Consider the following 27001-nt stretch of genomic DNA (forward strand, 5'->3'; position numbering starts at 1 on the left):
GATCTGTGCAATGGCGCCACCTCTTTTCTATGTATGCCAGTGATTTACACCAATATTTTGTGCCGCAAAAAGCCCTTTGTAATACATTTGGCGCAATTTACAACTTCTCTTAGCCACGCCCTGTTTTCTAGACATACCCTCTAACAACCAATCAGATCGCTTATTCCATTTCTTAATTGGCACTTACAAAAAATGAACGCTTGTATCTGATTGGCTGCTATATGCAACTGCTCCACTTAAGCCTGTACTAGGACACAGTGGGAACGGTTACACTGGTGAGAGGAAATCCAAATATTTTACCAAATCAATTACAATTTCCATGTAAAGTAAGAAGAATAAGACGAGTTATATTCATGGGATACATTAGTCATGTCTCCCGTGCAAGGCATTCATAATGGAGCCATGAAAAATGGATTTAATGGTTAGCATTGCATTAGTTAAAGAACATTTCCCCTTCGAAATAAAAAAAAACAATGTTGTGTCCATGAACTTGCGTCCTGTAGCCAAAGTGTGTCCTTCTGGCATACATATGGTCGATATATGTCGGCATTATATATTCACGCCACAGTTTTCTTTATTTTTATTTTACATTGAAAGTCAATGGCGTAGGAAAACCGTTGCATACATGTAAGGCAAACTGTACGTTCCGCTGTACTCATTAAATGTGTATGGCCAACGTAAGCGCTCGTTATATGGACAGAGCCTAGCATATAAATACCTACATTTAGTATGAAAAAACCCAGAAACTATCAACAAGATGCTGTTGACGGATCCATTATTCTGTTGACAGGCCCATTTCAATAAGCCGTAACAGAGACATATTATAGGGTCCGTGTAACGGTGGCAACACATGTACCCTGATGATAAATGATAAATTGATTTGTCATCAGCAGCTTGTTTATAGTTTCCATGTGGTAACTGAAAACTGAGTGTGGGCAACTTGTGTGGCATTTTTTTACAGGGTTAAAATGTTATATTGACTGGATTGACATTTGTGCCCTCCAAACGCAGTTATACGTACCACATGCTGCGAGTATCTATAAGAGACCTGTTCTTAGTGGGCACCTGACACAAGCAGCCGTGCCCCCTTGCCATCAGGGTCCTATGCTGTTGACTGGGTTGCAGGGGTGTTTTGTCCACCTCTGCCATGTGTGATGATATTTTCTGTAGTCTTGTCAGGACCTCTGTGTGACACAGACAAGACAGATGACATACATTGTGTATGTGACAAATGCAGATTTCCTTTATTACACAATGATGCAGGGAAGACATTGACCCTCCCCAGTGGTGGGAATCCACCTCTAATGCTGAGCAGGGCACAGTCCTCAACCAGCACGGGACAGGAAGCCTCAAAGGACTGGAGCAGCATGAAGTAACTGTACACAACCACCACGACACCTCAAGATCATCCGTCCAGTCCTAACAGTCCCACCATGGACAACAAACCCCTCCTGAGTGACCCCGAAAAATCCAATTATCAGTCTGTGGGGAAGATCCTGAGAGAAGCTGAGAAGAAATATATAAAGTGAGTGATAGAAGTAGCATCAATAGTACTATGTGATAGTAAGGACAATAATGTCTGTCTGTCTGTCTGTCTGTCTGTCTGTCTCTATCTATCTATCTATCTATCTAGAGGTCGCCTTGTCGTGGCAGGTGGGCTAACACTTTTTGATCAAAATGTGCACTAAGAACCTCCCTATTTGTAGGTAGATTTAGCTTTAGTGCATATCTATTTATATTTAGTGGTTTAGGTGGCATTAGTGTTGCAGGGTGCTGTCGCCATTTTTTTATATCTGTTGTATATCTATCTATCTCATATCTATCTATCTATCTATCTATCTATCTATCTATCTATCTATCTATCTATCTATCTATCTATCTATCTATCTATCTATCTATCTCCTATCTATCTATCTATCTCATATATTTCTATCTATCTATCTATCTATCTATCTATCTATCTATCTCTCTCTCTCTCTCTCTCTCACATCTATCTATCTCTCTCACATCTATCTATCTAAATCTATTTATTTAAAATGTATCTTTATTCGTCCATGTAAGTGATTTTAAATTGTATTGCCCTGCCCCCCGTGTGCACCGAGCCTGTAGAGCAGAGCACTAAGACCGTACGGCTCCCTGGTACAGACCTGCAGACGTTGCGTGCTGCAATACAGGCTCCGTCAGGCGCTATATGTACAGAGATATTCTCCCATATAAGCAATGCTCGTGCATCTCTAGAAGCCCTTATTACGGAGCTGTAAATACGTCCGTGTACATGAGCCCTAGGGTATGTTCACACGCACAAGTAAAAATGGCAGAAAATTACGTTTTTCCCATTAAATTCAATGGGCAGATGTTTGTAGGCGTTTAGCTACCATTTTTTCAAGTGGGTTTCGAGGCGTTTACGCCAAAAAAAACGCCCGAAAACACAGTGTGAACATACCCTTACCCTGCAATCTTATGTTCACGCCAGTCTTGTTGCGGTCAGTAGTGAATGAGACTATTGCTGAACTGTGCGCTCCACGCGGGACACGGTCACTTCCCGTTTTCTCGACATATTACAACACTTCAGAATGTCACTACGGTAGTAGAAATAAGTGTTTACTGAATGAAAGCCACTTGAGCAACATAATATCTGTGCCCAAGTAATTGTATTTATCTAAACTGGATTTCTCCTTGGGCACAGCCGGCTTGTGTATATGGGTGGTAAATGCTGATCGGCGCCCCTTTTCCTTGGAGGATCACGTTAAAAAAGTGAACCGATTCTAAGTTTAAAGTAAAAGATGAACTACATTTATAAGTTAGACAATTACATGTCAAGCAATTCCACAATATGATGTTATTATCACATTCTCTCACTCTTCGAGCAGTTGTGTTCTGCTTACCACAATACAGGCTGCCATAAAATAGCATATGTTTCCTGTCAGGGCATGCTGGGAAGTAAGGTTTTGCAACAGGTTGGAGAGCAACAGGTTGGAGACCACTAACCCAGATTGCAGAACATTTTAAGCCCCACCCACAAAAACCGGTTCTCTACCTAAAATCTGGAGATGATGAGAGGCTATGACTCCTGCCACGCAACTTTCATTTTTCTCTGGTATCTGACAGGCTGGTTGCTAGGGATACACTGCTTAACAACCATGGACCTTGAAATTTGTTATCAGGGAGCACATCCTTAGCAACCAGGCTGTCTTAGATCACAGGTCTTACAGTCAAGGCAGAATAGATGAGGGCAATGTAGCGTCATAGAGGCTTGTCAGGACTTACACCATAACTATCTCCATCTCTTCTAGCTATAGTAACCAGATTTTCATTTAAAAAAAATCAGATGAAGACCCTCTAGAAATTCCATTATACTGCTATTCAGTGATAGCATCTGGTCTCTTGCTGTGACAACGTCAAAGGGAATAAGCACTTTGAGGCTAGTGGGTCGGGATTTGGGCAAGCTCATCTGATTACTATGCCTACAAGAGATGGAGAAAGTCAAGGCGGAGGTCCTGTCAAGCCTCCTTGCCGCTACATTGTCCTCTATCCACTGGCTATTCTGCCTTGACCTTAAGGTCCTAATACCCAACATCCTCATGGGTGGTATAAACCAAGGAGAAAGGACTCACCCCTGATGGCCAGATCGTCTTCTCTTCATCAATGGATGGGAAGTAGGGGGACAAGCTCCGAGCCCTCGTGTCACGTGAGGGGGGGGGGGATGTAACGGCAAAAACCAGAACTACGATGGGTGGCCCATTTTGATTTCTGCCTTCTCCTCCCTGATCGGTTTATGATTGATATTATTCCTCTTCCATGCAGAACACTAGACAACAGGAGGATGTTCTTGGCCGCCTTTTCCGCAGTTCTGGGAAACTTCTCCTTCGGCTATGGCCTGGTGTACCCCTCACCCGTGCTTCCGGCGCTGGAAGGAGATGCTGATCCAGTTCTGCATATTACGGATGCGGAAAAGTCATGGTTTGGGGTAGAGATCTTTCTTTTTTGTATCTGATGTTTTATTGGCATTTGGCCTGAAACAAGGTAGGGCATTGTCTTAAAGGAACATTACTGGACATTATATTTTTCTTTTTCTCGGACAGTCCGTCTTTGCTCTCGGCTGCTGTGTCGGAGGGATAAGCTCAATGGTTCTGAATGACCGACTTGGACGTAAATTGAGTATCATGTTCTCAGCCCTTCCTGCGGCTGTGGGCTTCCTACTTATGGGCAGTGCACAACATGTCTCAATGTTACTGTTGGGCAGGATCCTAACCGGTCTGGCCGGAGGACTGACTTCATCATCTATACCGGTAAGTGGACTTGTCTCTAATGGTTCAATTTTGTTAAAGAGGTTCTCCACCTAAACCTTTAGAAATCTTTAGAAAAATCTGATTAGTAATGCAGAACGAGAAGCATGGTGTGACCGCTGCCAAGGCCCAATCGCCCTTCTCTGTTATCAGCACGATCATAATCCAGCATTCGGATTTGTGTTATGTGAATAGATAATATGGTGCCCCTAGACCGCTAAGGGCCAACACCATACCTCGGTGTGCCTCCGATTTTGTAGCATGTTCCATTGCTGGAGGTGTTCCCGTCTGTAAATCCTAGGGCAGAATGTGTCGTCTTATGGAGGCACCATACAGCAGCACAAGGAGCGGCCCTGGCTCAGTAATACAAAACCATAGCGATTCCGTGTGCCGCCGTATATTGCATGTACGCGACATGGTTACATGCCTTTAAGCTGAACAGCTGAATGACATGAGACAGACTGGTTACTATGGATACAGTGCTACAGCGTTGTTACAGACAGGATGCCCTAGCAACCAGCCTGCCTCAGATTACTTAACTGGCACCGAGTTTAGGACATACAAACTACAAGAAGGCTTAAGTTCCTATTCAGAACTTTATAGGGCATCAAGCTCCCGGCGTGAGCATCTAAAGTAAAAAATAACCAGGCGACATTTATTTTATGTATGCCCTATATAGCATTGTGTTCTAGGGAATCATGGCTGACAGACCGGCCTCACTTTGGACTTGGTTTCTGAAGACGGTAATATGGCTGCTACGCTCGTGGTTCTCGGACTTAGATCACATAATAATATTATATCGTTTTAACCAAGGAAGGAGGAAAATTTTCTACCGTGTCGTCTGGTGAGAGAAAGAGGAAGGAAATGACGGGAAGTAACGCCATGGAAACCGACCTCAGATAATCCTCCAATCGCCCACCATCCCCCGTTTTTTTCTCGCTCTGGGTATGGGTGGTGTAGGGTTGGGGGTCTGGCTTTTTGGTCATACTTGTCAGTACATTTTATGGGGGATGTGGAGAATCTTATTATATTCCCATACCCCACAAATGCCCCTTTGTTCCTCACAAGGATAGGATATGAATCACGCACCATAGAAATGTCTGTATATATGGGACATGCATTCCATGTCCAAGAATAAAACAGAATTTCGACTTGTTAACCCGGGATATAATTAACCCTTTTGTATACAATGCAGCCATTATAATAACCAACCCTTTTAATATATTAGGCCCAGTTCAGACGACCATAATGTGGCCCACAAAAATCACCACAATGTTCCCTCCATGTTACAGGGACACCTAAAGCAGCTTTACAGTGTGAGAACCCCACCAAACAGCCCCCAATATCTCAGCTTCCTATGAGCAGAGGCGAAACTTGAAGCTCCTAGGCCACAATTTTAAATCTGTAACATGGCCTCCATTTCGCAGGTGCCATTTATAATACTGGTGTCTTCTTATGTGGAAGAGGGGCATTTGGGCACCTTCAGGCACCATGGCTGAGTGAGACATCTATCTCTGCACCCAAAGGCGTAACTTGAAGCTTCTGGGTCCCAATGCAAAATCTAAAACAGGGCACCCACCTACCATATATCATTTATAATACTGGTGTCTTCTTATGCAGCTGAGGGGATTTTGGGCCCCCTCAGGCTCCAGGCCCAGGGTGCGACTGCTACCTCTGCACCCCTATAGCTACACCCCTGTCTGCACCCCCTACAGCTACATCCCTGCCTGTGACATAGGAGGAGAGGGATATAGGGGTTACATTAATTTTGAGGCCTGCTTTATAATCATTATATAGGACTTCTAATAAAGAGATGGAAAATCGCCAGGATATGCTATCACTATATGATCGTTGGGGTCCGACCTCTGATCCCCACCGATCCTAAGAAGGAAGGGACCGCAGCTCTAATTTACCGCTGTGTCCCCTTCACTGTTTTTTCCTTCACAACGGCGCCCCGGCACAGCAGGAAAAGCTAAATCAGCACTATAGCTCCGTCAATCTAAGGATCGGTCGGGGTACCAGAGGTCAGACGCCCACGATCATAAAGTGATCCCATATCCATAGGAAAAAGCCTTTAATGCGTTATATTCTTGGAAGTTAGAAACAACCCTTCCATATATCCTCATCCCTGGTATGTGGAAGCTGCCCTCCCTGTAGTTGGGGACAGAGGGGTCATTTGTGGTATATAATAACACGGTTATATAGCGTATGCACACTATGTAATGTAGTCATCGCGTGACCGAATTCATTTTCACCCTTTGAGTCTAATTTTAGAATGACAGGATTTCTACCGATTTGAAAATTATTATACAGCAAGTGTTTACCAGTAAGTTTGTGCACACCACAAATAATAGTTAGGCCTGATTCAGACGGGCGTGCCCATTTGCGCCCGCAAAAAAACGGACCCTATTTAAAGCATTTTAGTTCGTGTGCCATCAGTTTTTAACGGCAGTGTTGGTGTTGGCGCACATTTTTTATTTATTTACTCAGCATTTCTTTATCAACTGTTTTGTGAAACACGGACAGCACACGGAGGACTTCCGTGTGCTGTCCATGAGTTTCAGGCACCCATAGGCTTCAATGGGCGACGTGGTCCGCAAAAAGGGACCAGAATAGGACATGCAGTGAGTTTCACGCAATGGAAACGCTGCGTAAAAATCGCTGACGTCTGAATAGTCCCCTTGAATTGCGTAGGTCCGTGTTCTGTCCGTTTTTTTAACGGACAGCACACGGACGAATACAAAGTTCGTCTGAATAAGGCCTCGGTCTGAGTAGTACAGTATGTTATGTAAGAAGAGGGATAAAAAACAGCAGGAAATGTTAAATTGTATATTTTTTTATGTGATATTTGTTGTGTATAGGTTTATATTTCGGAAATTTCTCATGCTGGAGTGCGGGGGGCGCTGGGAGCATGTCCTCAGTTGATGGCTGTCTGTGGAGCCCTGGTTCTCTATGCATTAGGTATGTCTAAACTTCCATGTATTCAAATGTCAACCCAATGGAAGGTAAACAATGGTCCTGTATTGTGGGGCTCCAGCTGTGGTAGGCGAATCAGCTCAAAGCAGAGAACTTGCTAATCTCTAATGATCATTGATCCATAAAGATCTGACCGATCTCCCATTCACATATTGAACTTTATCTTTCTAGTCGTCGGAAATCTTCATTCCCCGTCCAGTCTAATGTAAATAAAGCCTAATCCTTGTATAAAGAAAAGGTCTGCAACTTTCTAATATACTATGTGCTTCAATTCCTCACTATTTTCAAGATCTAGGCTTGCTATCACTGAATGAAAACCTGTTCGGTTTATTTACGCTATTACCGTTTCATCAAATAAACGTTATTCATTGTATAATGTAAAATTAAACAATTTATCAATATAATTTCTGAATCAATTCCTCATGGTTTTCAAGATCTCTGCTTGCTGCCATTCAATAGGAACCTTCATTGATTACTAATCTGTCCGGATCATGTGATGGACACACTGGTGCAGTTATCAGAGTTGTGTCTTGTAACGAGTCTTGCACCTGTGTGATCATCACATGACCAGGACATATTTTCATTCACTGGAAGTAAACAATGAAGGTTCCTATCGAATGACAGCAAGCAGAGATCTTGAATACCTTGAGGAACTGATTTCAAACTTTTTATTATACAACAAATAACCTTTATTTGATGAAACCATAATGCCCATTTAATCCTGTTCACACATTTGCCGTTTGTTACATTGTATCGGTGTAGGTAAGAACTCTCCGCCCAGGGCAAGAGAGCGAGTGCTGCTGCTGCCCAGTTTAGCTTACAGAAGAATGCTTAAACTAATACAAGCCAGGAGCTTTGTGAGTGGGACTGGGTAAAGATGGGTCTAGATGCATTTAAAAAAAATTATATTCACTGACAGCAAGCAGAAGATATATTGGGGAAAAAAGGAGCCTTAGAAACACAAAATTTGCCAAGAAAATCGATACATTTTACGTTATACAGTGATTGGTATCTATCCGTATAAGACCCTTTGACGTCTAATGTATTAACAGATTATCCATCTCATCCTCTAAGGGCTCATCCTGCCATGGCGCTGGTTGGCAATAGCTGGAGAAGTGCCCGTATTCGTGATGCTGTTCCTTCTCTGCTTCATGCCCGACTCACCGCGTTTCCTAATATCAAAGGGCAAAGATGAGAAGGCACTTCGGGCCCTGGTCTGGCTCCGGGGCCCCAATACTGCGTACAGAGGGGAGTTCCAGAGGATTAAAGAAAGCGTCCTGAAGGTGGTAAGAATCCAGGGGGTAAAACCTCTAGTAGATGTATGCTGGGAGGAATGATGGGGGTGATTGCGGAAATTTAACTCTTTGTATCATTTCAGAACAGTTCTCTCACCTGCAGCGAACTCTCCAACCCATACTACTACAAGCCCATCCTCATCGCCACATTTATGAGGTGCCTACAGCAACTGTCTGGCATTAACCCTATACTGACCTACCTGGAGCCCATCTTTAACAAGACCAAAGTCATTCTGGTGAGGCCTTGAGTCGTCTTCTTCTGTTCACTATGTTTCTTAGAAAGCTGGGTGACAACCTGGCCAATACCTCGTCGCCAGTTCTGACCCAAGCTACACCGCTGGGTGGCACATGGTGGAATTTTCGTTGATGAATGAGGGCAATTCACTTGTTGGGGTATAGCCAAGCCCGGATTAAATTTGATGATGGCCCTCACCACACCTCTGGATCCTGCGGCCACATATAGGAGAGGTGGCCCACAAGGGTGCATGGCCCTCACCACTGACAGGTTCTAGGGAGACAACCGAGCCAGTAACTCCAGGCGCACATGCCATCTCTGTAATCCAATCCCGGGTATAGCTATAGTGGTAATGTTATACGCTGCTGCTTTGGGGAAGGGTTGTAGGTAGGTGATCTCTGACTTGTGGTGTCTTCTTCTAGAGAGGTGGTTATGACGCTGCCCTGGTTGGGTTGGTAAGATTAGTCTCTGTGCTCGTGGCAGCTCTGGTTATGGATAAAGCGGGCAGGAAAATCCTTCTTTATGCATCTAGTAAGTATCTGAGCATCATCAATTCTTCTTGATGGACTCCGCCAATATGTCTCCTCCTCATCCATCTCTTCTACCTTGTTTGACAGGTGCTCTGATGTTTGTGTCCTCTCTCTCCATGGGCTTGTACATTAATTTCACAGTAGACATAAAGAACAATTCCACCAACCTGACCGTGACATGGAATGACCCGCACACCGATGCACATCCCGTTAACTATTTGGAAATCATCCCTCTTGTGTGTATCATGTTGTATATTTTAGGTAAGTGACAATGAGATTTGGTAAGTACGTTCAATACCATGTGATACAATATGCCTTCACTAGACAGGTCATCTCTACTGTTCACGGCTATAGCTAGCCGTTCGTTTGGGATTAGTTTGCCCCGGTGTGACCACTGGGCTGGTAGTTGTACCAAGTATGATGTCCCATTGACATCACTCAATGTTGGAGTCTACCAGGTGTCCATTGGAGTTGCGTGCACTTCCATAGGGAATACCGCTGCTCCATTTCAATAATTCTTAGTCCCTGTTGTCTTCTTTGCCTTGCCCTAATATCATCTTGTCTTCAGGTTATGCTTTTGGCTGGGGACCTATCACCTGGCTACTCATGTCTGAGATCCTACCACTGAAAACCCGAGGAACGGCTTCAGGCCTATGTGTGATGGTCAGCTGGATCACCGGCTTTGTTCTCACCGAAGCTTTCCTGCCCGTTGTGGTGAGTACCAGGGAAGGAAGTTGTTCCATGTGCTATGGGTTCTTCACATCGATTTATGGTTCTTTAGTGTCGAAAATGGTTAAGCATAGTCCTATTATGTTGGTGGTTGGGTAATGGCTTTGTCCAGGATTAGAAAAACATGGCGGCTTTCTTCCAAAAACAGCCCCACACCTGACCGAGGGTTGTGTAATTCTCCATTCAAGTGAATAGGGAAAAGCATTATTTTTGGAAGAAAGCCGCCATGTTTTTCTAATCCTGGACAACCCCTTTAAATTCTACTCCATGAACAGCAACTGTTTGGACAATACTTTTTCACATTGTCGGTCCACTTGGACCATGCACATAATGGAAGGTCTTGGGGCCCTGTACTTTGTAGCCACAACCTTGGTGTCACGGTCTGTGGGTATGTGGACTCACTAGGCCACACCGCCGTAGCGGGGAGGCAGCATGCCAAGCAACAGAGCACCCAATCAATACAAAGTCCCGCTCTAGGGTACCTGAATAGTCCAAACAGTGGCAGAGGATTTAGCATGGATGGAGGTGGGTGCAGCAGGTTGCACCAGATGTGGCGGATGCCAGCAGGTGAAGCAGGTTGCGCCAGACGTGGCAGATGCCAGCAGGTGCAGTAAGACACGACTCCAAACACTAACAGGCTCAGGAACAAGGACACATCACAGGATACAGGCTACAGGTAGCAGGGCAACGGGAACAGGATAACACTAAGGGACCATTTGCAAGTCCAACATGAGAATACTAACAATGCTCAGGCAACGAGCAAAGGGGCAGGGCCCTTCTTATAGTCCAGGGTGATCATGGGCCATTTGATTATGATTCCCATGTGCGTGCGTGCGCACCCTACGGGACACGGCGGACCGGAGCGGAAGTGAGCACTGGCGTCTTTTGGGGAGGAGGTGCAGGCCAGCTCTCACAGATCCATGGCTGCGCCCGCGGGGGGGGGGGGGTGGTGTGAGTAATCCCGGCCATGGACGCTACACTTGGTTACATATTATACATTTGTTGTTGCGTCTGAATTATCGTCAATGCCAAGTCCTTATACCAGCAGTCTGGACATCTAGGCCCCTATTGTCCAGGACGTACCTCCATCCTAGTAGTTTAAGAAGAACAGTCATGGACCCTTACTGGTAATGGGGTGGCAATGTAATAAAGACGTGGGTGAGTCCCATCAAAAAGTCAAAATATTTGCTGCTATAATTGGTTGATTGGAAGTTTCTGGTTTTTTTCCCAGAACACCTTTAACCTGGAGACTCCCTTCTTCTTCTTCGCCATCATCTGTGTGTGTTGCATCGTCTTCACTTATTGCTTTGTCCCAGAAACCAAGGGACGGACTCTGGAACAAATCGAATCCTACTTCCGGACGGGTCGACGTTCCTTCATTAAGTAACCCTCGGAGTGCCAGCTACTAATACTATGCTGGGCGAACCCTCTAACCAGTAAACTGGTTTTAGTCTTTCAAGGCCAGAAGAAAAGACACTCTGTAATCTTCCCCCAGAATGACAAATAGATCTCGATGTTCTATGTTCTGAAACTGAAACCGGTGACATCTTTAGGACAGTCACGTCACGGCCCGAAATCACTATACGCTACAATTTGGATGCCAAATAGACCCGTTAGTCCAGGTGGATCAATGTAAATAGTAGGATAATAACAACATTAAAAAGGTACAACATTAAAGTGGCAAATTATTTAGATGCAGAATTTTTTTTATTCTCTTTAAGGAACATTCCAGATCAAACTGTGTTATGCCCAGTGTGGGGCCTGAGGGGGCGGAGCATGACACAAATTCTGATTCTAGCTTCAGTTTTCCATTCACCACCCACTTAGACCCAGAATTCGATATAACAAGTTAAGGTACTGCCAGGTGGGAAAATCTGCTGAACGACAAGTCCTTCTACTCAGGCGCTGCTGCACACACCGTCCTGATTGGCAAGGCTGAGAAAAGAAGTGGTTGTAGGTCCCGGCGTCAGGATGTTGTGTGTGGCGGCACCCAGGGGTGAGGACGGCACACTGCAGGAGCAAGGAGAGTAGCTGCAGGGTCTGGGGGTACGATGAAGGGGACATATGTACTACTTGTGATTTAAAGGTATGTTATGGACATGCCCTTTAAAAATTTGAAGGGTATATGTTAAATCACGGTACCTGATCTTATGTGAAAATCGCGCTGATGTTTATTTTAGACGCTGGCATCAGATATAGAACTATACGGATGCAGAGGTTCGTGTCACACCCAGGCCCCTTTTTTTTTTTTTTTTTTGGAGCCCAAAGGTCTCTCTGACCCATAAGAGTTGGGGGCGGTTATAGATTTTGCATGGTGTCCCAGGAGCTTCAGTTGTATTTCTATGCCGCACCTTTGGGTGGCACGGAAATATATTAGTAATCCTGACCTCAGTGAGAGAAGAGGTTTGGTCACAGTTTTTTTCACACTCATTTATGATATTTTATGGCTTTGATGACATCATAGTTCGCGCGGATCATAATTGTGACATAAGGGACATTACGATGTGTGAGGAGACGCTGCTTTCCACATCTACATACTAAGGAATTGCAAAATGAGAGACGGAAATTACAGGAAATTTAGTAACAAGGCAAAAAAAAATAAATCACAGTGCAATCTGCTCTCTCATTCACTGCCTGGAAACCACAGGACTTTACTATAAAGAACATCTACTATGGATACGTGGCTGCCAACCCCATAACAGTACCAGCATAGTGCTACCATACAAGTGCCACCCTGCTACAGCAGCCCCATAACCGTGCTGGTCATAGTACCTTCATAACAGAGCCAACCTACCAATGAGCCTAAGCAGTGGCAGCCTACCACAGAGCCTACCTTATCTCAGTGCCAGCCCACCACAATACCTACGCCATATAAGTGCAATCTTGTCATAGCCCTGGCCCACATCAGTGTCAGCCTTCTACAGTGCCCACCCAAGAATTACCCCTTCCCCGTTTTAGTGCCAGCTTACCCCATAGCCCCCCCACCCCTGATCAATACTACAGAGGGTGACGTTCAGATGTGGCGGGTACATTGATCTGTTTGTATACACCGTGCCGCCATATACACTCCTGTGTTGATGCCCGTTAGACATCTGCTTGGAGCTGTGGTCCCCAAAATCCACCATGTAATTGCAACAAACACCATCTTAGGCTCTGTTCACATTAGCGTTTTTATTTATGCACCAGGCGTTCCCGCATTTTTGACCGCAAGAATAACGTAGAAACAAAAGATCAAAGCCTTAATGGAAAACCTGGAGGAATAGTTGACAGCCAAACGACCGGTTCAGCGACAGCAATCTACAGTGTGCGGCCAGCATATCTGCCACAACCAATGTGGCTGCCACTGGAATATGGCAAAAGGTTTGTCAGTCACTTAACTTTCCCAGATTCCTGAATGGTAAATCTACCAACGTATGTGCTGATAACTCCCCTACTGCCATTTCACTGTATAACTAGTTAGGTATACCATGCAGGACTCCAGAAAGATGGGTGGCAACCCACAGGGGAATTGAAACTGGTTACCAATCAGCTATACGTCTCTTTCTCCAGCGCTGGACTGTAAGTTAGCGGTGTTAGTTGTGTCACCCGCATTGACTGGAAGTGCCCATCATCTCCACAACATGGAAAGGCGGAGGTGTCACCCACGTATTGGATCTTGCGTTAAACAATTATGCGGAGTTCACACGTCGAGGATTTGACGCAGATTTTCAGGGCAGATTTTACACTTTGCAATGCAAAAGGGCGAGATCGGCGGCAAAACCGCAACAATTCCGCAACGTGTGAATTCAGCCTTACTATAGGAATCTATTTAAAGGGGAACTCCAAACTCTGCAGTGCACATAGCATACAATGAAGACATACAGGTTAGAGGTAGAGAGGTATTTTCTTTATTCACTGCATAGACAGGAAGGAAAACGACTTCAGAAGAGAGAAACCGCTGGAAAGACATTACGTCAATGGCAGAAACTTCAAAATCTTACAAGTTCTTCCCCTGGTATTACGTGGAGTCATCAGTCAGGATCCTGTGCCAGGCCGCAGTCTATTAAGAATTACCCAATGTATCCTACTGGTAAGACATAAATAAACGATACTCGAGCCCATGTCCACATTATAACCCATGTGCAATAAAGTATCCCAACATGAAATAACGCAAACTCCGGGGTGATGCTGAAAAGATTTCAATGTGATCAGAACAGCAAGACTTATTTTTTTCCCAGAAACAGCGCCACTTTTGTCCACAGGCTGTGCCTAGTATTGCAGCTCAGCCCCATTCAAATGAATGTGGCTGAGGTGCAATACCAGACAATGGACAAGAGTGGCGCTGTTTCGAAGAAAATCAGATCTGTCTTTTTAATCTCATAAACCCCTTTAAGATACAAGAGAAGAAAAATTAAAAAGATCGACTATACAAAACTACTTTCCTTTAATTATTAAAACCGGAGAGAATTTCCTCCAAAAATAGTAAAAAATAGCAGGGAATAAGAATCCTCGTGTCGTCCTCTTCAGCCGTTTCCCAGTTATATCTATTTCTGGGAAAGCTGGGTGACCACAAACAACTTGAAGAAGACTTAAATATTTACAGGCGTTTTCTAGATTTCATTTTTGTATCTTCCTTATATATTAAACTGAAAAGTAACAAGAAATTCAAGTAGTGAGAGGTTAAAGGGGGTTCGCTTGGAAGGTATAAATGCTGCTTATATAAAACAGTGTTAAAGGGGTTCTCCACCTTCAGTGATACAGATCCAGTCTGGTCAAAGGGGCGGAGCATGACACCGGGTTTGTATAATTTTTAGAAACCCTGTAGTGTTCTAGAAACAGCGCCACTCTTGTCCAGGGGCTGTGTCTGGTATTGCGTCTCAGCCCTATTGACTACAACGAAACACCTGTTCGATTTCAAGAGAACACCTTTAAGGAATTCATCCCCTTCATGGCTATTTCATTCGGCCAGGCTAAAACGCTAATGGAAATATGATCATCCATATAATGGGATCGTGTGCTTTTCGTCTAACCTGAAATCTATGTAACCGTAAACCAACGAGTAAAATCCTCGTCATATCTAAATACATTCTACTATAGTCCAAGGTAAATTTGCTGGTATTTCTTAAAGGGGAACATCAAGATAACCACAAGTTCCACAAATCCACATCTAACCTTCACTGTTCCTCCACCACGTTCCTTCCAGTCCATAGGTAAAATCTAGTTGAAATCCAGAATCTTCAGTCCATAGGGAGGATTACGAGACTTCCAGTTGCGCATTATATCTGCGTGACGTGACCCTCCTAGTTCTTGAAGCTCAGATAAGCAGGTAAAGTCCTTCCTGACCTATATCCTGCGTGACTGTAGCGAATAGTCTGTTATTTCTACCCTAAAGTTCATATATTCCCTACATCCTATGTAGCGCAGGAACTTCAATGCACTTAGTGGTATATTGATGGGGATGGTACAGAGGGTGCGACTCGGCCCCTGTGCCTGGAGGCCCTCAAGAGGGAATATATAGAGCTATGTAGGCGTTTTAAAGGGCTAAAAACTTTTAGGCCGAGTTCCCACGTAGCGTAAACGTTGTAGAATTTACACAACGGAATTCTGTGCGGAAATTCCGCAGCATTTACAGCAGCAGCCAAGTGGATGAAATTTAGTAAATCTCATGCCCACGCTGCGGAAAAAAACGCAGCGTAAACGTTAATAAATTAACCTGCGGTGCGGAATTTAATTAATTTATGCTGCGTTTTAGTTGATTTTCCTCATTGAATTCAATGGGGATGCAAAACACGCAACAGTAAGCCTAGTGTTGTGACCTTTGCGCCGTATTAGCAGCGATTACGCCGCAAGAATCGCAACTCTGGAAAAAAAACGTACAAACAAACATCATACTTACCCAGAACGCTCTCCTCCTTCCTGCAGTCCGGCCTCCTGGGATGACGTTTCATCCCATTTGACCGCTGTAGCCAATCACAGGCTGAAGAGTCACATGGCCTGCAACATCATCGTAGGAGGCCGGAGCGGACGTCAAGAGTAGGGAGGGGGTAAGTATGAGCGCTTTTTTACGCAGTGGAAATTCCGTCAGAAAAACCGCACCACAACGTGGTCCGATTTTTCGGATGGAAGGTGCTGCGGGTTCCAGGATGGATTTTACGCAGTATGCCTAACCCGTGGGAACCCGGCCTGATGCCGTGTCTACAAGACTGGTGAAACCTCCACTGATCCTAAGAACAGGTGTTACCGTTTTCGCTTCCCGGCAGAGAAGTGGCAGTCTACGCGTGGTCATTCTTCAATGAAGGGTTTTGCTTCCCTATCTCGCATTTACTCAACATGCATAAGAAACGTACCCGGGATCAGCGAGGGTCTCAGTGGTCAGACCCTCACCAGTCAAGTGTAAGATGGAAAAATCCATATAGAGGGTCACTAACCCTAAAAAGCCACCAGCTCCTAACAGTGCAGCATTATAAAACAAGGTGCCGCGAATATCAGTCACGTACATGAAGGTAAATGTTCCTGGAGGTTCTCATTGACAGAAGTAGTGATCGGAGGATTTACAGTTAGTACCCCTTTAAACAATCTTGGAGACCCCTTAGTAGTATTCTTCAAGTATTCTGCATTTCTCCCAATCTCGTGCACCTTAAAAAAGACTGTAGAAAAAATTCTGCCGCAGCATAAATTTAAAAGGCCCAGAATAATCGGAGGCAATTGAGATTACACCATGAACGGACGTTTTCACGTTGCACGACCCAAAAGTAAGAAAAGCAGAACAGACTTCCCCCTTATTGTGTAAACTTCACCTGCACTGAGCGCAGCATCGATAGAACAACTCAGAGGAAGACCCCGACGTATCCAACCACCGCGGCGCGGCCGGGGATTCGCCAGATTTATAGTCTTTAAAGACGCACGTCAAAATCCGCGTTAAAATAAATAAAAATGAAAAAATGTATATGTTAAAAACTAAAATGGGGAAGGTCCGAGCTGATGAGGAGCTCCTTATGTCCCGGCCGGCTTCTCTTCATCCGGCTGCTGCTGCTTCTGCTGCTGCTGGAGTTTTGCATAACTGACACCGTCACCCCTGAAATATCAGGACAGAAAGGGTAAGAAGACGGCTAATAAAAGAGAATTCCCTTAGAAAAAAATCCCCAAAAGTCCCTGAATCATTGTCACCTGCTGAGTCATTAAACATTATGTTCACCCAGCTTTCCCAAGCACCAGAATGGCAAATCTGTCTAGTTAAAAATGCACTTAGACCATATGGGCCTCACAGAGGGTCCATCCGCCCAGGACCCATCCTCTATTAACCAGAGCAGAGAATCGCTAACAGAACAGGGGGCTGGGCTGCGTCCGCCAGCACTATTACAAGAGTCAGTCATTCATTTAAAGGGCAACTAAACTTTTGAAATGTCATAGTTGTAGGTCAGATGTCTTGATCGGTGGGAGTCGGAGCACTGAGGCCTCCACCGATCGCTAAAATGAAGCGGCAGAAGTGCCCGGGTGAGCGCTGAGCCGCTTTGTTAGTGATCGGCTTTCCTCAGAAAGCCGAGCGTGCATGTACAGAGCCATAGACTTTCTATTGAGCCCGTGCACTGCTCCAGGGAAAACCAATCAGATATGAAGCGGCACATCACTCATCAGAGCAATTCTGCCGCTTTGTCTTAGCGCTCAGTGGGGGTCTCAGTGCTCGGACGCCCACCGATCAAAACATCGGACATGTCAAAAGTTTTTTTAAAAAGCGAAGTTTCTCTTTAAATGCACCTTGTAATACTACGTTTTCCCTGTAGTGGGCGCTTCCCCTAGCAACTGTTCACCAGGGATTTCAGAAGCAGGACCCATAGTGATCAGCTTATTACCTGGCCGGCTTCATTGTAAAAATGGGTTATGTTGATGAGACAACTAGTATAACTAGTCACGCTTGCCATGCAGGACTCTAGAAAAGCCGGGTATCAACCCCTGTGGGCATTGTAAAGGCAGCCATATTCGGAAATGTGCCACATATACATGGCATATTGGACACTTAGTATCACCAACCTTCGGCCCTCCAGCAATTGCGAAACTACAACCCCCAGCATGCCCTAATAGCCTGTGACTGTCAAGGCATGATGGGAGCTGCGGGAGCCACAGAATATGGACCTTTACTTAGTGGCAAGTTCCCTTTAAACCAGCATCTAGTGCTACTAAAAATTGCCGACTAATTCTTTAGGGAATTGTGGGATATTGGACATTGCCCTGGTTCCCCACTGAAGTGCATTCTGGGTGAAGGGGGGGGGGGGTAACGTACTTCTTTCCCAAGGCGGATAATCCGTACAGCACTCCGGTTGCAAAAGCGATAGCGTTGCCAAAGAGGGTAGTTATAGTAAAACTGAGAAAAATGGGAAACAGCGCCATCCTGTGGATAATAAACGTAACGTTATTGTAAATACACAGAATATAAAAACTGAATGATAACAGAGAACAGCAGCGAGTATCAGTGATGGAGAAAACATGGAGATTTCCCTATTAGTTTGTATGACTATTATGATGTATTACTGAAGACAGACCATACCCGCAGTAGAAGAAGGCCTTCTGCCAGGGTCTCAGCTTATCAGCCTTCGCTGCGACACGGTTTGCGAACTCGATGAACTGGCAACAAAATGGCGCCTCACATAGAAACAGGACCAGCGCATTCACCCTGTAGGGAGGAAACATTACAGTATATAACGGATCTAGAAATCATGAACTCCGCACCCACTGAACCACGAGGAAGTGCTGTACTCTAATCAGCATGTACCTTTAAGGGGATTGGCTGAGAGGAATCACATGATCTGATGCAGAAAGGTGTCATGGAGCATTGATCTCCTCCAATCAGCTGAGAGGCGGCGGACTACAATACAGCGCACGCTCTACTACGACCCCCAGATGGGAGTTTAAGGTTTTCAGCCGCAGTGTCCCTATTTGGGAAGTATAGTTTCTTTATTGACTGGTAGCGCTTTTATTACTTTCTTTTATTCAGCAAATCAAATGTGAGCTTCAGGGAGTCACACAGAAGTAAAGACGTTAGTAACATGTTCTCCCTGCTCTGGGAAGGGGACGAATGACGGCACTTATGGGGGCACCGCAGAGCGCATTTGTGGGGAAAGCGGCTGTAACTTTATAATAACTTGGATTTCCCCTTTATGAATTCTCGCCGTCTTTTGGAGTTCCATTTGCATTTCGACCAAGACTTCAAAACGGTTGTCTGGTTTAGGAAACCCAATTTCAAAAACCCTATTGAGGTAGAGGGGCATCCCCCATTCAGGACCCTCATCTATTGGCCAGAGAAGAGCGACAAAAAGGGTCGACAATATGTAATGCTTCATTTCTCCTGTGGAGGCGCTGCAGGGAAAGTCAACACTCACTGCCAGTTTGCCAAACAGATCACAGATGATCGCAGCGTCGGGGAAACTTTTGATCAGCTTATGATCAGGGGACCCATATAACAAAGAGGGATTATCCAAAGCGGAGAATCCCTTTAATGTTATTATTGGTATGAGCCCAGGAAAATGTAGATCAATGCAATATGCGTGGAGAAGGGATGGCTAATGAAAGTAATGCTTATATAGGATACCATACATATATTGGCATTAGGAGACCTGCAGCACCACCTCGTGTCAGGACAAGGTACTGCAGTTGTAATACTATAAGCAAAAGAGAACACCTATCATTATAAAGCAGATTAAAGAGGCATAGTACGTGCGGTAAAGACAGGACGCTGTATAGAGAGCTGCCCTAATAATACACTGTACACCAGAAAGCAGCATAACACGACTATTACCGGGTGAAATCAAATTATTATCTCCACCCAAAACTAAATATTACTCCATAGGGTGATAAACAAGCAATAATTGGAGAGTTCATGTTAAGCACGATCCGTCCAGTGCCCATTGGTGCCACCCTAAGTAACTTTGTACATTATATGACTTGCCTTGTACTGATCCGGAGATACAAGCCTATATTATACTCCAGAGCTGCACTCACTATTCTGCAAGCTTCAGAGCAGAAATCTTCCAGAATTATCTGGTAGCTCGATGACGGGGTTTACTAACAGTAATCTGTAAATGAAAACTGCATTACTGCATTATAAGGGCTAAGCTATTACGGCTGTGTCCTGATGACAAGCTTGCTGACTGTTTCCAATGACAAGCAGTAGAATTATGAATGCAGCTCCAGACTAGAACACTGGCCACATGCATGTCTTTGGTATTAGATTTTGTACATGGCTCAATCAAGTCCACGACCTGTACTCACATCATGAAGACTCCGGCTGCAATGTTCAATGGGTTGACGGTGATGCAGTTCCACAGGCCGGCAATGGCACATGCTGCAAGATAAGAACACACAAGACCGTCAGCGGTTACCCCCGTTATGTCCATTTTTATGTTTAGTATCCTTCTAATCATCACGAACAGACAAGCGGTAGAATAGTCTTCAAGCATACTGCAGCCATGTTAAAGTGTACAACTACAACTCTCAGCATGCTTGGACAGAGCATGCTGAGAGTTGTAGTTGACAGCATGCTTTGACAGCCAGCAGCAGTTATGCAACAACTATATTGGGGAGCAACAAGTCCTGTCCATATGCCCTATGAGGGTATATTGAGGTCATAGAGGGGGGGGGGGGTCTCCTGAGAACCATTCATTTACACGGCTGAAGTGTAATACTATATAGGAGAAATGTGGGACCGAATTAAACTTGCCTGTCTTTAGAGAAGAGTCAATCTTCATGAGACAAGCCCTTTAACAATCATACACTGAAAAATTCTGCAACTTTCTAATGTAATAGTATACAAATGCCTCACTATTTCCAAGATCTCTGCTTGTTGTCAGTGAATGGAATACTCTTTCCCATCCAGACGGTTCTTATACACTTATTCGTAAGCAGGTCAGGATAGGCTTTCACTCATGACGGTTTCCATTGAGTGACAGCAAGAAAAGCTATTAAAAAAAATATATATATATATTGAAGTGGTGGCGATCAGCAAGCAGATTTAGGTCAGGGATGAATGACGACCTCCATCGCGTGCAGCACCACAGCCCATGTGCACAAGACATACGATGCTTAGCCTATAGGGCACGATGGCACTACATGTGATAAAATCGCATCTTGCTTTGCGACACCAAGTTAAAAATGTTGTATTTTTTTGTGTTTAGGGCCAACACATGAGACGGTCGCACAGACCAATTCTAACGTCCCTCTGTTGAGCTGCACATATGCAAAATCCAGGAGGCGGCGAGCACTAACATGGTGTGACGTCATTATGTAAAGCAGGATTGGGTATAAAAGCGTTCTCTAATGCCAGGCTGAATGCAGGCAGAAGACAAAGACACAAATGGCTGTGCCCGGCCTCCCAGTCATCGTGAGCGGCCATGCTCATTAATAGTGCATAGCCCCCTCTACATACGATACACCCACTCTTCTCAGCTGACAGCAACAGGCAGGAGAACAAAGCTCCGTATCCTTAACAAGTGTAACATCAGCTGCACGGGGTGGCGGGGCGCATGGGGCGCAGAGCGTGGGAAGACACGGCACTAGGAGCGCACAATTACTGCCGGCAGCGGACACCTGCAGAGTTGTGTAGAGTCACCGCAAGAGTTAAAGGGATTTCACCACCTCATCGTTCCCTGGTGCCCATAGACTTGGCACCACCCACCTTCCCCATTAATTTTTTAAAGGGGCTCTCCACCGGAATGTATCTTTTTAATCATCTGATTATTGATATTCCGAAGCCGGGTTTGAGTTCTGCTGAGCGTCCTTGACCGTAACCGTTCCTTAAAAGAGTTGCCAGGTTTAAATAATCCCATTTCAAATACCCAATAGGGAATTCTAAGGGTGGTATTCAGGACCCTCATCTATTACCAAGCAGCTACAAAGAACATCTCTCCTTGGAGGACTCAGCACCTCAATAGATTACATAGACAGACCGTTGATTCTAAATGGGGACTGTGTAATGCTTCATTTCTCCTGTGGCGGCGCTGTAGGGAAATTGAACACTTGTCATTGGGAACCCCCACAGATTACAGCTGATGACTAAGAGTCTCAGTAGCGGGACATCCTGAAATCAGCTTATTATCCGAGGACCCTTCTATAAAAAAAAAAAGAAATTGTCCAAAACACATAAGGGCGGAGATCCACTTTACAAGGGGTTGTCTCATCAGAGGCAACCCCTTTTCAGTTTGGAGAACACACGGCGATCAGTTGATCGCTGCGGGTCCCTCTTCTAGCCAATAGCCCAGATCTTGCCAGCGAAAGCCACGGCAAACCAGGCATTTTCCTGCAGTAGCCACTACAGGGGAAATATAGTATTACATGGAAGCCCTTCGGATGAACAACTGCCCACATAACACACATCTGGAATCTGTAAGAGCGGCTCTATGGTCTGGCTCATAGGGAGGGGTTTCGAGCCGGGCACCCCCCTCTATGACCTTCATATGAACTAAAAGGGTATATGATCATTGTCTTCCTGGCTGTAATATAATGATATAATAAAACCGGACGGGGGGTGGAGACCTTATTACTCAATAATAATAATAATAATAATAATAATAATAATAATAATAGAGATAGGCCTGTCTTGCTAACTATCAATAAGTATCCACAAGGGTCAGGACAGGAGATGAGGGGCCGGTGTGGTGCCAGGGGGCAGTGCAGCCAGTGACACGTATACTACCTGACCTTCACTAATCCATCACAACAGATGGACGGGGGCCAATTTCACAATCAGATAAACTGGATCACCCAGTGACAGCGCCTCGCTGCCGGCGGCTCAGCCAACTCTGTGCAAGGGCCCCAGATACCTGGTCAGGCTATTATTTAATACACACAGCGACTGCCAGTAATAAAAGGGAGAACTGCAAAAGGGGTTAAAGTCTTGGGGTTAAAGCAGTGGCCTACAACCTGCTGGGAGTTGTAGTTTCACCACAGTTGGAGAGCACCGTGTTATAGGGTCACCACCTGTTGTCTAGTGTAGTAGGAAGCGCCTCTGATGACAGGAGGGAACGTGGGCCATGCAGACTCGTCTCACTGGGGACATCGAGGCCAAGATGGCAGATCTTCAAATCTCTTGGTGTTAGAATTATTTTTTTTATATTTTGGAAAATCCAATACCCCGGCATTATTCAAGTTCCATGTATCTAGCATGTATATATATATTTTACACACACACTGTGCAGCCATAACATTAAAACCACCTGCCTAGTATTGCATAGGTCCCCTTTGTTTCACCAAAACAACTCTGACCCGTCTAGCCATGGACCCCACCAGACCTCTGAAGGTTCCTGTGATATCTGGCGCCAAGACGTTAGCAGCAGATCTGAAGGTTTTCCCATCTTATCTACAGGATATGATAGATGTAGGTACCACCTCTAGTACCTGCACCTATCTACCAAATGGGGGACCCCTGTCCCATTCGGGTGGAGACTCAGTGCAGAGGTGGCCGGGAATGACAGAAACAGCCGAGCTCGCTGTGCTACGCTGTTTCCATAGCTCTTATAAAAGTAAATGGTAGTTATGGAAACACCGTAGCTTGGCTGTTTCCAAAACCCCATCCTGCTCTGCACTTATACTCCGCCTAGATGCGGCAGGCAGCCGCAGCCTCACCAGGTCATGTGTCATGAGACATCATCCCCTTTAAGCTCCCCCTAGTGGTGACTGCAGGTAGACAGAATTTTATCCTTTAGCACTATGGGGGATTCTGAGCTCTATGCACGAAAAACAAAGCTCTGACCCCCTATAAAGATATATCCAGAAAATCATCCACACAGAATTTTGGACCTAAAAACAAAATGACGTTCATAAGTAACGTTATACTGTAACACTCATTTATATTATATGGCTCTCCAGCTGTTGCACAACTACAAATCCCAGCATGCCAATAGCCCCAATTGTGGTTTTGCAACAGCTGGAGAGCCACAAGATGGAGAGCACAACTCTTCAGATGGACCTATATACCTGATCAAGCAGAAACATGCCAATTAATACTTACATATGCCCCCCAGGACCCCGGCGAGCCGACACAACAAGCGGTACCACCATGTCATGCCATCATCCTGAGCCGTAGAGGTCGCCATGTTCCCCTGCGCTGGTGCATCTGGCTCTACTGTGCTCATTTTAGAGGTCTTGGGTTGTATATCGGACTCCTTGGCGGCCTGCGGCGCAGAATCCAGGGGGACTACTAAAACAGATCAGTGCGTCTTCTTCTGTAATCTGGAATCCACATGCTCCAAACAACCGTGCGTCTTCCTGCAGAGAACAGAGATTCAGTCATCATAGAGAATCTGCTTTTATTTATCCGTAGATCAATCAACACAGGAGGGGTCCCGATAGATTAAGTATTTTTTTTATTGGTGATAATCACATATTATTCTTAAAATTGTACACAGATTAATGTATTACAGTGTGAGTTTCCAATTTAGGAAGAAAAGCTTTGCTCATCCTGAGCCTCCTGTTTCATGAACACAATCCTTGCAGTGAAGACTGACACTGATATAGTCAGGGCCAGGGGCATACTAAGAGGTGAGGGGGTCCCAGAGTAAAGATTAAAACGGGGATCTCTATGCAGGTCCTTACAACCCATTAGGAATCAGCTAATCTGGGCCGGCTCTCCCCAGGGGCCCCAGAGCAACCATATGAACGGTCTCTATGGTATGTAAATCCTTGGTCACAGCAGTTGGAGATCGGGAGCTAAGAAGGAAACTGCAGAATAATGCAGATTTATATGCCATTCAGGGTCAGTGAATAGCTGGGTAACAAGCCCTCCAAGCTCTGGCTCTCCGACTGTTGCAAAACTACAACTCCCAGAATGCCCTGACAGAATGCAGCCATCAGGACATGCTGGAAGTTGAAGTTTTGCAAAATCTGGAGAGTAACAAGGTGGAGACTACTGCCCTATAGGACACCAGAGGATGATGCAGGGTCAGGGACAACAGTTATGATGAGAATAGCGGCACTGGAAAGAATAACTACATTCCCCATAACAATCAAAGGCAACAAGTCTTAAAAGGGTTCTCCACTTTGGACAATTCCTACTTAATAGAAGGGTCCCTTGAGAATAAGCAGATCACAAAGTGTCCTTCTGCTGGGACCCCCAGCGATCAGGTGTGATCTGTGAGGAAACCTGGCAGTAAACGTTCAATTTCTCTGCAGCGCCACCACAGGGAAAATGAAGCATTACATACAGTCTCTTCATATCAATGTGTTGTCTGTGTAATACAGGACAGGTCCTCCAGAGCAAGACGCTCTTTATAACCCCTCATTATACTGGCCAAGAGCAGAGGACCCCCCCCTCCCCCTCCCCTATTAACTCAGAATTCCCTGATAGGGGGTATGGAAATGGGTTTTCAAAACTGGACAACCCCTTTAATAGAAAACAGACTTATTAGTCCACAAGTAACGCATCATAGCCGGCTGCTAAAGAGCAACTGAGAGAATGCAAATGAGAAAGTGCAGGGAAAGTTCTACAGCAATTCCGCAGAAAGTAGCAGAAATTCCGCTGTGGAAAAACCGCACTATTTCCTGCGTTTTTTTACTGCAGAAAATGGTGCGAATTTTGCTGCGTTTTTCTCAATGTTGAGGGTGGTGACATCTCCTCTGGCTCCTCTGATGTTTCATCCCATGTGACCGCCCCTACAGCCTGTGATTGGCTGCTGCGGTCACACGGGGTGAAACGTCATCCCAGGAGGCCGCGCTAGAGGGAGGAACACAGACTCCTGGGTAAGTATGAGATTATTTTTTTCTGAGTTGCGTTTTTTGCGGCAGAATCTTTGCGTACCCGCCGCAAAAAACGTAACAACTCTTATTTGTTGCGGGATTTACCTCCCCCATTGAATTCAATGGGGAAAACCCCGCAACAAAAAAGCAGCGTTTACGCAAATACAGTTGACATGCTGCGAAATAAAATTCTGCACCGCCGGTAAATTTCTGAGCGTTTTTTTCCGCTCACTATTTACGCAGCGTGTGGAGGAGATTTGTTTAATCTCATCCACTTTGCTGCTCCGATATTTGCTTCCGGATTTTCCACTAATAATTAAGTTTCGGAAAAACCGCAGTATTTACACGTGTGAACTGACCCTATAAGTGAGGTCGCCTTGTCGTGGCAGGTGGGCTCACACAATTTGATGACAATGTGTGCTAAGAACCTCACTATGGTAAGCAGATTGAGCAGTAATGTATATTTATTCATATATAATGTTTAGGTGGCATTAGTATTGTGCGGTCGCCATTTTTCGTATATTAGATAGATCTCGTACTGTCGTCATAGGTTGTGGCTGATAACGGAGAAAAATAGCTTGCTGATGCCTGCCTCATGTATACATATAATCTAATAATACAAGAAGACGCCTTGTAGGGTTGTAATCCAGCTTTCCCAGACTCCTGAACGGCAGCGATACATCTGGACAGTTCAGTGGTCTGAGAAAGCTGGGTGACTACCCAATGGGTTGTCTCTATCAACTAGGTCGGTTGTCACCCAACAAACATGTATATCATTTCCCTTATGTATCATTACCACACTATAGCCAAACATATACAAGGCTGTATACACAGTCATAGTGACACGTACACATATACCGAGCTCTAGCTGCCCCCCTCGGTATACAGACGATACACACCTCCACAAGTCCAGCACCGGCGGCCGGTATCACTCCGCTGCCCGCAGCCGGGATTGTGATGACAATAGAACATAGGGTACACGTCACTACAGCGCAATGCATGCCGGGAGGGAACCTACAGCTGAGAGGGGCGTGGCTACAGTAACGTCACGCGGGAAACACCCTCCCCAGGCAAATCGCTCAGCTGATCTTTATAATAATGCGCGGTTCAGACGTAAAGTGCAGCTTTCGCCCATAGCAACCAATCAGAACAGTTGTTTTATTTTATAACTTGTATGGATGAAAGAGGGAATGTGAGTGGTTGCTACGGGCAACTGCTTTGCGCGCTAGTATTCGTTTACATATGAGGCCT

General features: G+C 45.1%; 2 protein-coding genes across 3 annotated transcripts; one reads left to right on the plus strand and one right to left on the minus strand.

Moving 5' to 3' along the window:
• The first annotated feature begins 242 nt into the window (after positions 1-242).
• SLC2A6 (solute carrier family 2 member 6) lies at positions 243-11743 on the plus strand. The gene is made up of 11 exons (XM_075834161.1): positions 243-275; positions 1264-1525; positions 3805-3967; positions 4083-4289; positions 7148-7247; positions 8337-8548; positions 8641-8793; positions 9215-9323; positions 9410-9583; positions 9891-10036; positions 11283-11743. Exons 2-11 carry the CDS (start codon positions 1434-1436, stop codon positions 11436-11438), a joined length of 1512 nt encoding a protein of 503 aa, XP_075690276.1. The 5' UTR covers positions 243-275; positions 1264-1433; the 3' UTR covers positions 11439-11743.
• A 2172-nt stretch (positions 11744-13915) lies between these two features.
• Positions 13916-26794, minus strand: CACFD1 (calcium channel flower domain containing 1). Of its 2 annotated transcripts, none has more exons than XM_075835086.1 (6): positions 26650-26794; positions 24027-24283; positions 20294-20366; positions 18573-18698; positions 18309-18416; positions 13916-17105 (listed from the first exon to the last, which is right to left on the minus strand). In XM_075835086.1, exons 2-6 carry the CDS (start codon positions 24148-24150, stop codon positions 17024-17026), a joined length of 513 nt encoding a protein of 170 aa, XP_075691201.1. In that variant the 5' UTR covers positions 24151-24283; positions 26650-26794; the 3' UTR covers positions 13916-17023. The 2 variants fall into 2 exon arrangements, with proteins under 2 accessions (XP_075691201.1, XP_075691202.1); XM_075835087.1 differs by having other exon boundaries at positions 26601-26794.
• Between the last annotated feature and the right edge of the window lie 207 nt (positions 26795-27001).

Source organism: Rhinoderma darwinii, chromosome 8 (assembly GCF_050947455.1).
Source record: "Rhinoderma darwinii isolate aRhiDar2 chromosome 8, aRhiDar2.hap1, whole genome shotgun sequence".
Lineage (NCBI taxonomy): Eukaryota > Metazoa > Chordata > Amphibia > Anura > Rhinodermatidae > Rhinoderma > Rhinoderma darwinii.